A 16,004-nucleotide genomic window follows, 5' to 3' on the forward strand; every position below is an offset into this window, starting at 1 on the left:
AGAAGAACTGATGCTGCAAGTGATATTAATAAACTAAGTTTTTAAGTTTTCTCACCTAGTGTGGTTTAGAAGTAGGAATCGGGAGATTGAAAGGCAGCAGCCTTGATGGCAAGGAGAAATGACTGCCTAGTAGAGAGAACAAGATGGAAACACTCTCTCAAAAATAAGAATCCAGGATTATAAAAGCTAAAGGCCAGTCAGTATTGCAGAAACCAGTGAAGCACTGGTTCCTAACCTCCACATCCCCAGAGGACAATCAGTAACAACCCCATGCCAGTGTTTTTGTTGTTATTTTTTTTTAACCTAAAAATGGAAGTAATCTAGTCTACAAATATAAGTTCTATTCCCAAAGTTTAAATCAAATATAATTTTGTACTCAAGAAGGAAGATTTGTGTTATCTAGATAATAGATTTATATGTCAAGCCCCATCCATTTCTCTTTGATGTTTAGATAAATGTGCTCTTACCCTACCTCACTTAAATTTATAGATACCTTTTATATCTTCAAGTGTGTCCCCAAGGCAGCGTCTCAGTAGATCTTCAGAATGGCTTAGGGAGTCAGCCAAGAGGCTTTCAGTGTCGTTGTCACAGAGAAGGAAACTGAGGTTAGGACTTACCCAGAGTCGCTGGGGAGGCAGAGACAGAGCTCATGTCAGACCAAGTGCCCTGATTCCTGGGCTGTAATTTCCTTACTTCCCAATTCTGCCTTGGCCTTGGCCCTTCTTCCCAAGTTGTAGCCTGTGACACTAAAGGCCACATGGGGTGTACAACCTAAGGAGATATTCAAATTCTATATCAAAATAAAATCATAAAGAGAAGCCCTAACTGTAAAAATTTGTAAAAGCATTGTTGGTCTTGGAGTGGGGAAAGAACCGGAATTTTTAGAGAACAAAAGTGTTTCCTGGTCTTCAAATGAATAATCTGTGTTTTCATTGCACTCAACGTGATGCTCCTTTTGTAAACTTGTGGGGGAAAATGCACACTAACAACAGAAACTCTTTACACCGTTTTCAACTCCTAGAGAAACTGCCTGTTTTATATCATCATAAACCGAACTTAAACTCCACAAACCACTTCTAAGCCTCTGGGGGCAATAAGACCTACTATATCTTGCATCATTATGTTCCTCTTTAGTCTTAAAACACTTAGACAAACTTGACCTCAGCTACAGTTTCAATGTGTTGAACTTTCCAGGCTCTCCTACCCCATAGGCCTTAAATGCCATCATGAGGATCAGTGGCTGGCTCTTCCCTGATCAGAGTCACCATTGTCTCCATAGTAGATAGACTAAATATAAATCAGCACAAGCTACGAGTATGTGTGGAGCACCCACCGCCTGCAGTGCTCCGTGCTCTAGGGGCCATGGGCATCCTGGAGCACCACAGTGACAGCCCCTGACCTGGGAAAGCTTAAAGTCCATTGATTAGCACTTGTTAAATGGAGAATGATAATGGGCCAAGTTCTAAGACAAACCCACAAGAATATAATAGAAGGGTTTCTACCCTAAGGGGAGTTTGTATGTTTTCATGGACATCGTCTAGTCTTTGGAATCAGCCAGGCCTGGACTCAGATCCGGCTTCCCTACTTTCCAACTCTGGCTTCAGGAACCTTCTTTCCTTCTTCTCTTTCTGCCTTACTTCCTTTCCTCCTTCCCTCTTTTTCTTCCGTAATTATTCACTGGTCTCCTGCTGTGTACTGGGCATTTTGCCTAGTGGTAAGAATTTAATATAGTTAAGATATAGCCCTTGGCCTCTGCCCTTGAAGAGGTCAACGTTTGATGAAGGAGACAGCGACTGACACAAATATGACAGCACAGGGCATAAATGTCACCATAAGGACAAAAGCACCTGGGGCTATGGGACTATAGAAGAGGGGTACCCACAGAATTTGGGGGGATTGGGGAAGAAAGACTTCCTGAAGGAAATTACATCTAAGCAGGGGCCTGAAGGGTGAATTTTTATGATTCAGGTACAAGTGAGTGGGTGGGAAGAATGAGGAGCAATCTCTGCAGAGGGCACCTCTGTGAGCCTTGATGTTCTCATCTATAAATTGGAAATAATAACATCCCCCTCACAGCCTTGTGGAACAGGGCATAACACCTAGCATTCTGGTTGGTGCTCACTTACTGTCAGCTTCTTTTTCACACCATTTAGTGGAGGTGCTAAGGAAGGGCCCAATTTGGTTTTTAACTCTCTCTCCCACTCTATCTCCCCTAACTAGTAATTGGCTATATGACCTTGCATAGGTTAACTATCTTCTCTACCTGTCAGAATCTTCTGTTATAGAAGATAAAAGGTGATGTACGTGTGTGTGTGTGTGTGTGTGTGTGTGTATACACATATACATATACATATACAAATACATATAGATAATACACTTACACATATGTTTCCTTATTCATTCAGTCAGGCAGCTGACATTGACCTTATGGTTTCTGAGCATAGGGGCCTGGGGAGTACAAAGAAGACTAAGAGGTTGGAAGCTGGAATGTGGGTAGTGATAGAGGTAAACCTGTAAGCATGTAGTTTAAATGCAGTGTAATGAGTCCTGGGCAAGGGGCTAGCCTGGCCTTTGAAGGTGGAGCTCTCTTGGTGAGTCTGGGAAGCTAGCCTCTGCTGTAACAGCTCCTCATCTGTACATACCATCAGGAAACCAGTAACATGGCAGAAGAGCCAAAAAGTGACTAAAGCCTTCTTCCTTTCTTGGCTTCATGTGTTCTGTGAGAGCGACATCCTGAATTGTACCATCCTTGGCTCCCTGGGCCTGCCTCAAGCATTGTTCTTAGAGGCCTGTCCTTGCATATTTTCTCCTGTCCACTTTGCCTGGGGGCCCAACTCAACAACCTTTGTCCAGGTTGGGTGCTGAATTGTCTACACCGTAACAGGCAGATTCAGAGGCAAGAGGGGCCAACAGGTCAAGGATGCTCAGTTTTAAAACTCCCTGCCCAAAAGAATCATTGCTGACTCCCCCAGCTACTGGGGTTCTGCAGGTGGTAGATGGGAAGAGGCAGAGAGCAGGAGCCAGGCCCTTGAGCCTGATGGAGACCTCAGAGTGGTAAGTGGCCCTCTAGCAGCCGGGAGTTGTAATGGTGCACCTGGTGGAGGTCAGGGACAGAATGGTAGAGGACAGCAGCAACATAGTGTGAGATGTTTCAGAGACTGCCCTGGTGTCTCACTTTTTCATTCGTGCATTTATTAATTCTTCTTTTGTTTCTTCCACAAATACACAGAAGCTGGATCTAACAGGAAAGAGTCTCTAGTGCATGGAGTCCAAGAGTCCTAAGAGAGCTTATCTAGGAAATGGACTGGTCCCCTCGTGTCGCTGATGAGGAAATACTCTCAGAAAGCGTCACAGGCCTATTCCCAGGGGTCTCCTGACACCTGGTCCTGTGTGCCTGTCTCTGGGCCCTCACCTACATGGCCTTCTGTAGCCCTTGGACTCCGTTGTCATGGATATGGAGGTGACTCCTTGGCCCCAGCCCCCCACAAAGAACATCTTCTCTGTGAAACAAAACTTTCCTTTCTGTAATCTTAGCATAAGAAGTAGCCTTCTCTGCTCAGAAGGAACCCCACTGTCCTATCCTGAGGGCCTCTCCTCTCAGGGTGTCTGTGACAACATCAAAATTAAATGAGGAAGCAAGTGTAAAGAATAAAGGAGTGTGACCAGCTTATTATGTTTAATAAATGCCAGTCTCTTTGTCCTTCTCTGCCCTTTTCTCCCAACCCTCTCCCAAAGAAGTAAACGCTAAGGACACAGAAAGCATGCAGATAATTCCAGTTGATAAAATAGAGATTTATTTGTGCATTTATTCATTATTTTCATTCATTCAGCAATTATTTATTGAGGGCATGCTTTGTGCCAGGACTGCATTAGGTGCTAGGAATATAGAAACAAACCAAGATGGTCCTTTCTTAAAACATTCACAAGCTAGAGGGTTAGCTTAATGTTTATTAAACTGGAGCTTGGCAGACTCAGAATTCCGAGGGCTTGGGGAGAAGCACACAGGGAAAAAGTAATTGCCAGGGGAAGCTTTGGCATAGGAGAAAGAGTAAACTTTAAGGTCTCTCTTGGGTTCTCCTCAGCTACATTCCTTGTCCTTAGAGGTCAAAGACAAAAGCTTAGATATTGTCCTCAGTTTTAGCACCACAAGTGCCTCTCAGATAGTTGCATTCATTTTGGTCTGACTCGGGGAATGTTAGTCCAGCGAAAGCTGGAGAGGGCTCTGTGAGGAAAGAGAGAGGAAGGCGTCATCACTGCCTTCGAGATGCACACACAGTCCATTGGGGAACACAGACCTGTACACAACAGGACACCAGGCAGAACAAAACACATGCTGTAATTGCACAAGGGAGGCTTATAATGGTTTTAGATTTGGGGTGTGCTTAGTCAGGGAATGTAGGTGGAAATGATGAATTCTGACCAGAAAGAGGCATAGATAATAAGCATAATAACAGTAATTCACATGTGTGTGACACTTCACAGGTTTCAAAGCACCTTGACATTTTTATGTCATTGGACTATTGCGATAGCCTTATTGCAAGGCCAGGTAAGGCTGATTATCTCCATTTGAGTGAGAAGAAGCAAAAAGAAGAGATAACCTCCCTGTTGGCCAGATCACAAGCTGGTTGAAATTTTTGAAGGGGAAAGCCATTGTGGTCTGCAAATCTGTCTTGGCTCTTTAGAGCTGGGTTTCTATCACCTCTGTTCCCCTCTGGGCTCGTGCCTTATGTTCTGTCCAAAGTCCGCTAAAATACCAGCTTTGATCTTTAAAATCCTTTGCGGTCCGAGCTGGATTCTTTAAGTACAGGTCTCTGATGGTGCCTTTGAAAAGGCAGCTAATGTCAGCCAAATACCTCCTGCTGGCCTTCGCCTGTGCTGGAGGCAGCCTGGGCTTTGGCAACAGATATTACTTGGGTTTGAATCTCAGCTCTCTGATTCAGTACCCATGCAACTTCAAGTAAATGACTGAGCTCTTCTCAGCCTCTGTTTTCTCCTCTGTGAGATAGATATCTTAATGCCTACCACATACCAGGAGAGCCACCTTGGTGATTAAGAGTCTGCATGGGCCCAGAGGTTGGGAATACTGGAGTTTTGAACCCTGGCTTTTCCATGGTCTAATTTGTTACCTTGCACAAGTTACTTAACTTTCTGGGCCTTAGTTTCCTCATCTGTAAAGCAGAATCGATGGTAATACCAACCATTATGGTTCTTATGAGGATTAAGTGAGCAAATGGATGTTAAGACCTTTGTCCAAGGGCTAGCACATAGTAAGTGCTCAGTGGGTTCAGCATATATGATGTAGGATCATTTGAGGATGCACATGGGATAATGTTTGTACGATGCTTGGCATATCGTAGACTCTCATTGTCCTACAGCAGAACACAGGTACAACTGTCTTGGCATAATCTTTGGTCAACCCATAATGCCTCCCGGTGATTGCTACTGCCCTTTACAGGTCCTCCGAAATCACTCTTGAATAATCCACTTTAAAACTTTGCCTGGCCTTGATCTCAAACTCACTGGTCTGTAGTTTTTATAATTCTCCCTCCACTCCCTTTTCCTGGACAGAATTCTGTCTTCCCATCCCCAGTCCTCAACCACTCCTTTTAACCCCCTCAGTCCTTTAGACTGGCTCTTCATGGCTCAGTTTCCTCTCTGCCAGGGCTCTCCTTTTGGGGCCTGTTCACCTCAGAACACTTTTCCGTCTCCTTCGGCTTCAGTGTGTTCTCATCAATAAGCAGGAACACTCACAGAAGTTAGGCACTGAGGGAGGGCCGACGAGGATGGATGTGCATATCCCCATTGCAGGGGTGGAACCATAGGAGATCCGTGGGCTGCCAGCTGCCTCAGTGAGTGGTGGAGCAGGGCCAAAACTACTGTGCCCTGTGCCTCTTCCACTTGGATCACTGGAAAAGATCTAGAAGTGAGAGCTGGAATTGTTTCTCTTAAAGATATAGGTTATCTTCTCTACTCTGAAGGGCCTTTTGTACCACTGACTGAAAGATTGTCCACAGTTCCTCCCACATTGTTTTAAGAACAGATTTCAGAGTGGCAGGACACTTCAGGACCCTCCTTTTTCTCCTGGGGCAGTGGGGACGGGGCTGAGAGACAAGTCCAGGCTGTCCCTCTGTTACTTGCTTGGGGAGTCAGAACACGTAGGAGCTGCCAGACTTTTCTCCATTGCCAGAACAGGAATGTGCTTTCCTCTTAGACTAAGGCTTTGCCTGATGGTCATTGCCTTCGGTGTGGCCATGTGGCAGGCTTATTCCCTGCTAGATTTGCCAGAGGAAACGGAGGTAGGAAAGGGCTCCTTACAGACAAGAGCTGGCCTCTCTGAACATCTGTTTTGGGCTTGACGTTAGGTGCTTGTCATATTTAAAACAGCCTCTGCAATAGATCATCTGCAATAGGATCATCAGCTGAGGCCCAAAGAGTAGCCTCAGAGAGATTAAGTAGCTTTCCTGAGGCTATACAACCAGGAGATGGTGAAACCAGCTTTCAGATTGAGGCCTATCTCACTTCTCCATGTACCAGGCAGGCTGATCCCACAGGCCCCCAGACCCTGTGTTTCTACAGCAACCTCATCACCCCTGCCTTCATGATTAGACCTCCTTTGTGTACTGCAGTGGATTCTGGGACTGCTGCTTGAGCTATTGGATGGAAGTAGTTTTTATAAAAATTATCTCTTTAAATGAGAGCCCAGTCCAACCCCTCACCCCCATCTTATAGATGGGAAAACTGAGGATCAGAGAGGGACCAGGACATGCCTGTGCAATATGGAATCTGAACAAATTCATCATAATGAAGCAGCAGAAGGTTAATATTGAGCCAAGGTGGATGAATGAAATCAGTCTGGTCACCAGGGTTCAACAGGGCCCAGAGTCTGGCCATACTCTCCATTTCTGTTCCATGCAGCTGAGTTTGGTTCGAGGTAATTCTTAAAGTTGCAGCACCCTAGTCCTGTAAGGAGTCCCAGAATTCACTTAGTACAGCCTCCCACATGGGACAGGAAGCCTTGTGTAGCCTCCTGGAACATCCCTGTAAACACAGGAAACTCACTCACTGCCTTCCAGTGCAACCTATTCCATTATTGGATGGTTCTGACTTAGGGAAACATTTATGCAAGAACATTTATTAGCTCTTCCTTTGTTCCAGGCCCTATGCTGGGCACAGGGAAATTAAATAGCTAATACCCTAGAACTGCCTTAAGAAGTCACAGTCTCATCAGCAGATGGGTAGAATCCAGAGTGAGCCTTGCTGTGCTCCTGGGCTCCCGGGGCACTGGGAGAGGCTAGAGAGGAATGCTCAGTAGGTGACTGGGGCAGGGGTACTGTAGGTGGCTGGGGAAGGCCCCCAGATGAGGAACTAATGAGGTTCATCCAAATGAAGAGGAAGAGAACAGCACCCCAGGCAATAGGACAGCCTGAAGAAGACTTGGAGTCTATAAGAGAAGCTGGCTCTCACAAGCAGGTTCTGGCTGGACCTCAGCAGAGAGGTAGATAGGAGGGAGTGCATGTCTGGCAGGGCAGCCTCATGGTGTTCTGCACATTCCTGACATTTGGATGCTATCTGAGCCCAGATGGTTGGGTGGGGAAGGAGGTGGTAGAACCACAGATGAAGAACCAGCCCAGCTTTGACTGCCCACCAGCTGGCGGAAGATAGGCTCAGAGCTCCTTGGGCTGAGATGAATCTTGGGGACTCCCCACTCATCCCCACTGCCCCCCATGGAGATCTTCACAGATTGCTCCCCCATGCCCCGGGAAGGTCAGAGTTGAACTGAAGGTCTCACAGAATGGGCATTTCATGAGAAGCCTGTGAAATCTGAAAAGTGCAGTTAGCTGAGGAGGTATAGACTAGTGGAAAGAACAGGTCTTTGGAGCTAACAGTCCAGAATCGGAGTACTCACCCCTTGTACAACTTTCAGCAAAGTACTTTACCATTCTGAGCCTCTACAGAGATAATAAGATCTATTTTTCAGGACTTCCATGAGGATTAAATTCTTTCATTCAACACATATTCAGTGGCTGATGTGTGCCAGAGACTATTGTACTGGGTGCTGGGGAGATAGCAGTGAACAAGATCATGGCTGACCTTGGAGTTTCCATCTAGCCAGGGGGATGTGAAACAAATAATTACTTGATATCAGGGTGAAAAATACTGCGGAGATTTTTTTTAAAGGAGATTTTGACATAAGGCATATAACAAAGAAGACATTCAGTAGGCATTGGTCATGTTCCCAGAGAGAAGCAAATAAGTCATTTGAAATAGCCATCTACAGTTCCTCAGAGTGGGGAAATTGCCTTGACCCCCATGACTGGGGCCCTGGGCCCTGGCCTGCCATGCCTTGCTGGGCTTCTGCCCCATGGTAAGGGGATGTTCACAGGTCCTTCCCAGCTCTGCTGCTCTGTGGTTCTGACTCCCAAGGAGGAGACCCCACTGTGAGGACACCCATGTGAGCTGCAGGGACTTGCCAGTCTGGTACCACAGGCTATACTGGCTTTTCCTGCCTCTGCCCAGCAAAGCCTACTCCAGCCCTTGTTCACAGAAGGCACTGGGAAAATGGGGAGTGAGAGGGAGAAGGACCCAAAGAGCCACTGCTTACTGTGATCCCATCCCCTGCCTGACCGCCCCTCCACCTTCCCCAAACCTAACCACACATCAGTGCTCCAGCCAGAGCTCACCTCCTCTTTGAAGCTTCTCAGGGTCACCAAGTCAGTAGTGACCTCTCCCTCCCCAGACTTGTGCAGATCGTTATGCTGGCCACTTCCTGGCCAGTCAGGGAGCCTCGATTATGTGCCACTTGCCTTCACTGTATGGGGATAGCTCTTCCCCCCAGCCCTTTGCTCCCAATGAGTTCCTGCCCATCCATCCTCTAGACCCGCACACAGAAGTATGTGGCTGTCCTTCTGAACCCCCACTAGTCTCCTCCAGTGCAGCATCTTTTCGTTTCTTTTGTTCCCAAGTCTTTATCCTTACCCTTGTCAACCACATGGGGTGGTGACCTGTTGCCTGTCTTTTGTCGCCACTGGGCTGTGAACCAGTCAGGGCCATGTAGCCTAGGACTGGCACTTAGTAGGTGCTTAGTAGATTCTCACTGAAGGAATGAGACTGGATCTGTCCCCACCCTCACTGGAAGCATAAGGGGGTGAAAAAACAGATGTGTAGTGACAATAGCAGGTGAGTGGCAGATGCCTTTTGAGAAGAAATGATAGGGTCCGTAGGGATCCGCCTGCCCAGCTCTGGGCCATGTCCCCTGCCTCTTTCCAAGGCTCCTGTGCACCTCCTTCATTGTTACATAGCTGTTCCCGTGCTCAAGTCTTTAAACAGAGTGGAATTCACTGTCTTCTACCCAGTCCAGTGTGCCTCTCTGCCACAGTAGGTGTTCCGAATGCATTTAAGAATTTTGACTTGATTGACTTTGCATTTAGGAAGAAACTAGAATTATACCTGTAGCAGAGAAACGTCCTATGCACTGGCAGAAGTAAATGGAATGATTCAGTATGTTTTAAGAGAAGTCTAATATTATTAGCCTTTCTGTTTCAGCAGAAATCAGAAATAGTATTTACTGTTCAAACATATACACATATTTTGAAGACATAGATGACTTCTGAACCTCCTGGAAGTCACACAAGCATTAACTTTTTAATTAAGTTTCTAACAAACTTAGAAAGGTTTTCAGGAAGAACAGCATTAGTGTAACGTAAGCGAGACAAAATCAGAAAGATATAATTCATTTATTCACTGTGCCAACATTTATCAAGCCCCTTTCTCTGCACCATGATTCCCATCTTATGGAACACGCCCCTGGGACTTAAAGAGGTCAAACAAATAACAGAACCTGGACTTGCACCAGGTTTTCTAACTAAATCCTATGCTCGTCTGTCAAATCACAGCTATTTGTATGCAAAGAAATGGAGTTTCACATGTAAAATTCTCAATTTCTTCAGAATCAGGGCAATGCTGTATTTTCTCCTGGTCCCAGTGCCTTACAGGCCCCAGATCTGGGTATGCATTCAGGGATTGCTACTGAATGGGTTCCTGAATGACTGAATGAAAAGACAAACACTACCTTTTATGCTTTTGTAAAAGCTTCCTTTACCCAGCTGAGAGGCTTCTCTCCATGGAAGGTGTATTTTCCCCAAAATAAACCTGAAGTGGATCAAAAGGCCTTTTTTTTTTTTTAATTCCTACTCTTCCCACAAAGTGGAAAAAGTTCCTTTGTTACTTAAAATATCTGCACCAGATCGTACAATGCTGTCTCTTAGCACAAGTGCTTATTATTGTGGCTAATTTGGTCACATGTGTTTGAAGGAGAACAATGCCTCAGAAATTTTTAAAAGCAAAACAGCAATCTGAGGCATTTGTTGTAATGAGATGTAAATTGCCAGCATCGGTAGTAGAGCCGACTAAAATTTGCAATGAAATGTTTTTCTCCCCCTTCCCTTAAATTAAAAGCACTAGAGGCCCTCCCTCTTCTCCCCCAAAGAAATCACATGCTTTTTTTGTTCCTTATCTCTCCGATTCTATCATACTGAACACCCTACTTTACTCACAGATTCATTCTTTTGTTTATCTGCCATTTCCCGAGCCTCTGTTCTGTGCCTACCTCGGTGCTGGGCTCCTCCAGAAGCATTATCAGCTTGCATGGTGGCCATTGGTAATCCCATTTTGCAGGTAGGAAAGTTAAGGCACAGAGAGGTGAGGTGAGTTGTCTGAGGATATGTAGCTGTGACTCACTCCCAGTTCCCCTGAGGAATCCCTTTCAAGGTGTGCCTTTGGCAGGTCTGCCCTCCTCGCTGAGGCTGCGGAGCCAGGTACCTTCTGTTTGCAGTGCTGAAGACAGGGCAGCTGCAGAGAGCAGTGCTGACACCTGGCAGCCCCCGGCTGTGCAGCAGTGCTGACGGACAATGGTAGGAAATAGTTTTCCTTGAGAGCCGGAAGAGCCCAACACAGCAGTCCCTGAGGAGACTGCATGAGCCCAAGGGAGCACGGGTGTGCCATGGAGGGCCAGGACCTGGCCTGTATGCACCAAGGCCATGGTTTAGTGGTGGACTAACTGAACAATCCAGGAATAATTTGTGCGTGAGGGAGGTGGAGCGGGCGTGCGCATTGTGAACCAAGTACCCACTCCACACCTGACTCTGGCATAATCATTTCATATATGCGGTCCACTCACTGAATCTTCTGTCTCGCCGGGTGTCTGTTGTCATTCCCTCTTTCAAGTGAGGCAACAGGGCCAACAAAGTTAAGTAATCATTTATGTGGAAACTACCTGTTGAGGATAGAATGTGAACCAGACACTGTGCTGAGCCCTGGTCTCTGAAATAAGGAGACACAGTCCCTGCCTGACCTCAGGCCTCACTGTCTAGGCGGGGAGACAGGTCTAGAAACAGCTGAGGGCATCTGATTATATGGGGTTGAGGGGTCCACACGGGGACAGAGCTCACCCACTTGAGGAAGCTTACAACCCACCGAAACAGTAAACGGGAAATCCAGAATTTAAACTCCAGTCTCTGACTCCAAATTCCAAGCCAAGGGGTGGAGAAAATTGTTTTCTCCTTTTGAAGAGATGGAGGAGGTGGCATTTGAGCCAGGTCTTGAGGTCCTGGTGGAGTTCAGCAAGGTGGACGTGGACGTCTGTGGGGTAGACTGATCCGACAGCAGGAGCGACACAAGCACGGACTGGGCAACCAGAAGCAACGGTGTGGGGAAGGCCCGGTTGGCACACGGGAGGGGAGTCTGCCTGGGAGGTAGGGGGCATGTGGCAAGGGGGCAGCAGAGGGTGGAGCCAGAGAAGAGTCTCTCAACCCTCCGTCCTGATGCCCCTTATATGTCTCTCTGTAGCCATCGGAATCGTCCATTCTGTCAGCTGTTTCCAATTTCTATTTGACAGACCTAAGTTCTACTTCGTGGGTTACCGGAAAGGTCACAGTAGTTCAAGAACCGCTCTCACCCACCCCAGCCTGTACCCCTGAGCACCTCAACTCAGCAGCACGGTTTTATTTCAGAACCTTTGCCCTAGCCTGTTTAAGTCCCTGCCCACCCACAGTATGCCAGCCAGTATTCTGGCTGCCAAGACTGCACAGAGAATAAAACTTTGCCCTCAGAGAGCTTCACAGTCTAATGTGGACAACAGACAGATTGGCAGATGATTACAGACAGAATTTGCTAGGAGTGCTTACAAAGTAGAGAGTCTCCCTACCTGGCAGTGATCAGAGCAAGGCCTCTCAGAGGAGACACCTAAGCTCCATTCCTGGCATTACGCAAGGCAGAGACATTAGCACATTCAGAGACACAGAGGCTGGGACAGCATGGCATATGGGCATATGACCGCTGAGCAGAGGTGAGTGTCAGGCAAGAGCATGAAGTGAGCACCAGGGCTAGCGAGGAAGCTGGTTGTTCTGGGCTTCAAGGAGGCTACAATGTGTGGCCTGATTTTGAGGGTAATTAGGAAGGAAGGTGTAGGCAAGGAAGGACTCAGTTTTAAGGAGATCTCTTTGGCAGCCATTGTGGAGATGGATGGGAGAGAACTGGACTAAAGTCAGAGCTGAACTGGACTCATTCTCTTATCCAACATCTTCCTCTCCTAGAAGCAAAAAGATAACTTAGAGGAGGGGCACATCTTGCCGAAGATGACCTGTGAGTCAGTGGCTACAGGGCCCTCATCCTCTCAGCCCAGCTGCTTTTCCTGTTGCTGAATGTCAGAGCAGGAAGAGACTTCACATGCCAACTGGGCCATGCCCTTTAGGGGAAACTGGAGTAATTACCTCTGCCCTGATCTCAGAAAAGATCAAATGCTCCACTTGAGTTTGTATCTCAGAAATTCAACCTGAGATCTCACATAGCGAGAAGAGAAATGCTGGCATCTGCTTCTGAAACTGTAGAATTTTTTCATTCATTCTTTAATTCATTTAGCAAATATTCAGAGACTAGGTATTCCATGCCGGGTACTGGGGGCAAAGAGAAGAGCAAGACCCGGGCCTGGCCCCTGCATAGATCACACAGTGTTAGGAGACGCCATCAGGACAGTTCTGATGCTATCTGTCCTTCACTCTGCCAACTTCTGCATCTTCAGTTCACTCACCTGCAGTCACACACTTAAAACAGCAGAGTCAGGCATAGGACCTAAACTTGCTCTACCAAGATGAGCCATGCTTTTTCATCTGCACTGTTCTGCTCCCCAGCCATGCTGCATTCTGCTTTGTATAAGACTCATGCTTGCATCCTTGGAGACTACAGAGATTCTGTCTTGCAGATGGTTACTGCCAGCAACTCAGGAATGATATTCTTGTTCTGGGAAGCCCTGTCATGAGAAATTTTAGTAACAAAATCACCAATACCTTCTCTACCACCAGTCAAGGTCTGGGGTGTAGCAACTGACCGTAGAATTGGAACCAGATTGTTATTTAGTGTATAATGAAGAGCTCCTTATCAAGTGATCCACATAGTTAGGATAAGGGAAGATTGGACCATGAAATTCATCAGTTACTTCAGGTATAGTCATAGCCCGGGGAACCCCCTTTAACAGTAGCTAAATCCCAGATCCCAGACAGCTCGTGAAATGTTTGTGTTGGGAACATTTCCAGGGTACTGGGCTCTCCATTGGCCTTTGGAGTTGCTCTCCTGCAACAGTTAATCAAGTCATTCAACCTTATTTACTCACTTTCATCCTGTTTCTCTGCCCTTTGGTAATCAAGACACAATAGGTGATTTAAAAAATAGTCCATCATTTTTAAAAGCTTAATGGAGAAGAAAAAATATTCCCCTTATAAACCACCACCATTTATCTAGCTTCCTTTCACTGTTTAAGCTGCACGTAATTTGTGTTGATTGCATTAAAATAAAAATCAGGGTAGCGGCTAGATCAGGCAATCAGAAGCTTAATCTGTATTGTATTTTAATTTCTTGGTTGAAATGCTCCTCCTGTCTAGGTAGATTCTAGGTCTTAGGGAGAGGGAGGCCTTTGCATTTGTCCCCACTGCTTTCCTAACCTCTGTTCTTAGGCTGTGGCCCACTCCACTGCGGAGGTGGGGTTTTAGCAAAGACACAATTTGCATATTGCAAGTGCCACCCCTTCTTCACCCCCTTCTTAAAAGGACCTCTTTTCTGAGCAGGAAGTTGATTCCCCTGCATTCCCATTCAGACAGTGACACCCTCAAAGACTGCTTCTCATTCATACTTAATTAGAGTCTTGTTCATTCTTGTCTTCCAGTTTTCTACCTTTTCCCTTGTGACGTTCATATCTCATATTATTTTCAAGCCTGGGTTTAAGTATAGTCCAACGGACAAAATAAGCCAGCATATTTATTTTGTGCCACTATGTGCTGATAGATGCGTAGTTAAAAATATTTGCCTTTTATTGTCCTTGGAGTTCTAGACAGATCTCTTTTCTTAACTGCCTAGGTCCCGCCATTGACTTGGAAAAAGTAAAGTCAGAATGTCTCGAGCCCGAGCCGGAGTTACGGAGCACTTTCAGTGAGGAAGCAAATACGTCGTCCTATTACCCCGCTCCTGCACCTGTCATGGACAAGTATATCCTAGACAATGGCAAGGTAGTGTTTCAAGCTCAATATCCATTCCCTGCAAGTGTTTGTTAGTCAGAGTGATGATGGAGAGTTTGGTGGGAGCTTCCTGAGACACAGCGTGGCCACTTGGCCTCCTGGCCCGGGCCTCAGTAACTATTTCCAGAGTTCTTGTGTTCTAACCAGTGGAGCTAAACTGGGACTTGTTCTTTTTCTCTTCCTTTTTTTTTTTTTTTTTAAATACTGGGCCAAAGCAACTATAAAACTAAACTGACATTTTAAAATAGCTTGGTAGTGAGAAAGATTTAAAAACACAGGGTGGTTTGATGAAACTTGTCCTACCGTCCTATAAAAACCAGACACATAAAATTTATAAGGTGTACTAGAAATAAAATATCTGATTGACAGATAACTCAGTATGTATCAGTTTACCATTCATCAAGTATCTATATGTTCTAAGCCCTGTGCTAGGTGCCAAAGATAAGCTGGTAAATGAGAAGCGCTCCTTATCCCTAAGCTGTTTCCAGGCTGTATATTCAGCAGCAGTTAAGCCATAGTCTTAGGACCACATATAACTCCTCAGACTTCCTTGTAAGGCCCTTGACAAAAACAACATGAAAGAAAACTTAAGCGTTATTGATTGTTAGTACAGGGGTGAAAACTATTGGAATAGCCTTTAAAAGTCTTAAAGTCACGTGTCATAGCAGCAGGGCAGGTAGAAAACTGTTCCAACATCCTTGTGACATCCAAATGGATTCATCTTGGAAGAAGTATATTGGAGCCCTTTGTCCAGGCACCGGTCAAATTCAGTTTTAGAGTTATATTTCTGCCACCCTGGCATACAGTACAGACATCACCTCTCATTCGCCCCAAAGAATCATCTGTGTCAGTCTGTTTTTCTTGCCTTGTGCTTCAGAAGGCCCCTGTTTATCCGGTATTGTTCCCCAATGGGCCAATGAGAAAGAGAAGGTTGTTTTATTTGGGTTTGTCCAGATATATCCTTGCAACTGGCCAGATTGAGGCAAAAAGCAAATATTGTCCACTGTGGAAATGAAACCTGTTAGTCGTTAGGGCTCTCTTGGATATGGTGCCACACCCTCATCTCCCACTGAGCACTGCCTCCCCTGCAGAGGCACAACCGATGGGCCAGCTCATCCGCCCGTTCTGTCTTGACCTGCTCCAGCCAACAGTCTTTAAAAGTCCGCTTTGCAGGGGAGAGGTGGCATGCCAGAGTGGAAATAGGCAGCCGGGAACCCGAATGCTGAGCATAGGTCTGTCTCTGTCCTTTCTGTGTGACCTTGCTTGGGTGGGTCTTCCTCTTCTCTGGGCCTCAGGGTTTCCATCTGTGCGAGGTGGGACGGATTCATGCTCTCCATGGGCCTATAGTCACTCCAAGTGTGTATCTAAATTGAGTCAATCTTCCCCAGTTGGAGATAAAGAAACAAAAGGACTGTTCTATGCTGATTTCTTTTTAGTGATGAC

At 46.1% G+C, this 16,004-nt stretch overlaps 1 protein-coding gene across 12 annotated transcripts in view; it reads left to right on the forward strand.

The window, feature by feature from the left end:
* The window catches only part of LOC120240623 (BEN domain-containing protein 5), a 1,403,952-nt gene that overhangs the window by 1,165,868 nt on the left and 222,080 nt on the right, over window positions 1–16,004 (forward strand). For 6 of the 12 annotated variants that reach the window (XR_005530669.1, XM_039245385.1, XM_039245393.1 and 3 more), the window contains one exon: window positions 14,404–14,552. The exons of the other annotated variants lie outside the window; for them this stretch is intronic. Coding sequence is in view for 5 of the 6 variants with exons in the window: in XM_039245385.1 (XP_039101316.1) it covers window positions 14,404–14,552 (149 nt within the window). In the remaining variant the exon portion in view is untranslated. The remainder of the gene's footprint in view (window positions 1–14,403; window positions 14,553–16,004) is intronic. 12 annotated transcript variants of the gene reach the window in all.

This window comes from Hyaena hyaena, unplaced genomic scaffold (assembly GCF_003009895.1).
Source record: "Hyaena hyaena isolate Hyena2069 unplaced genomic scaffold, ASM300989v1 scaffold_257, whole genome shotgun sequence".
Lineage (NCBI taxonomy): Eukaryota > Metazoa > Chordata > Mammalia > Carnivora > Hyaenidae > Hyaena > Hyaena hyaena.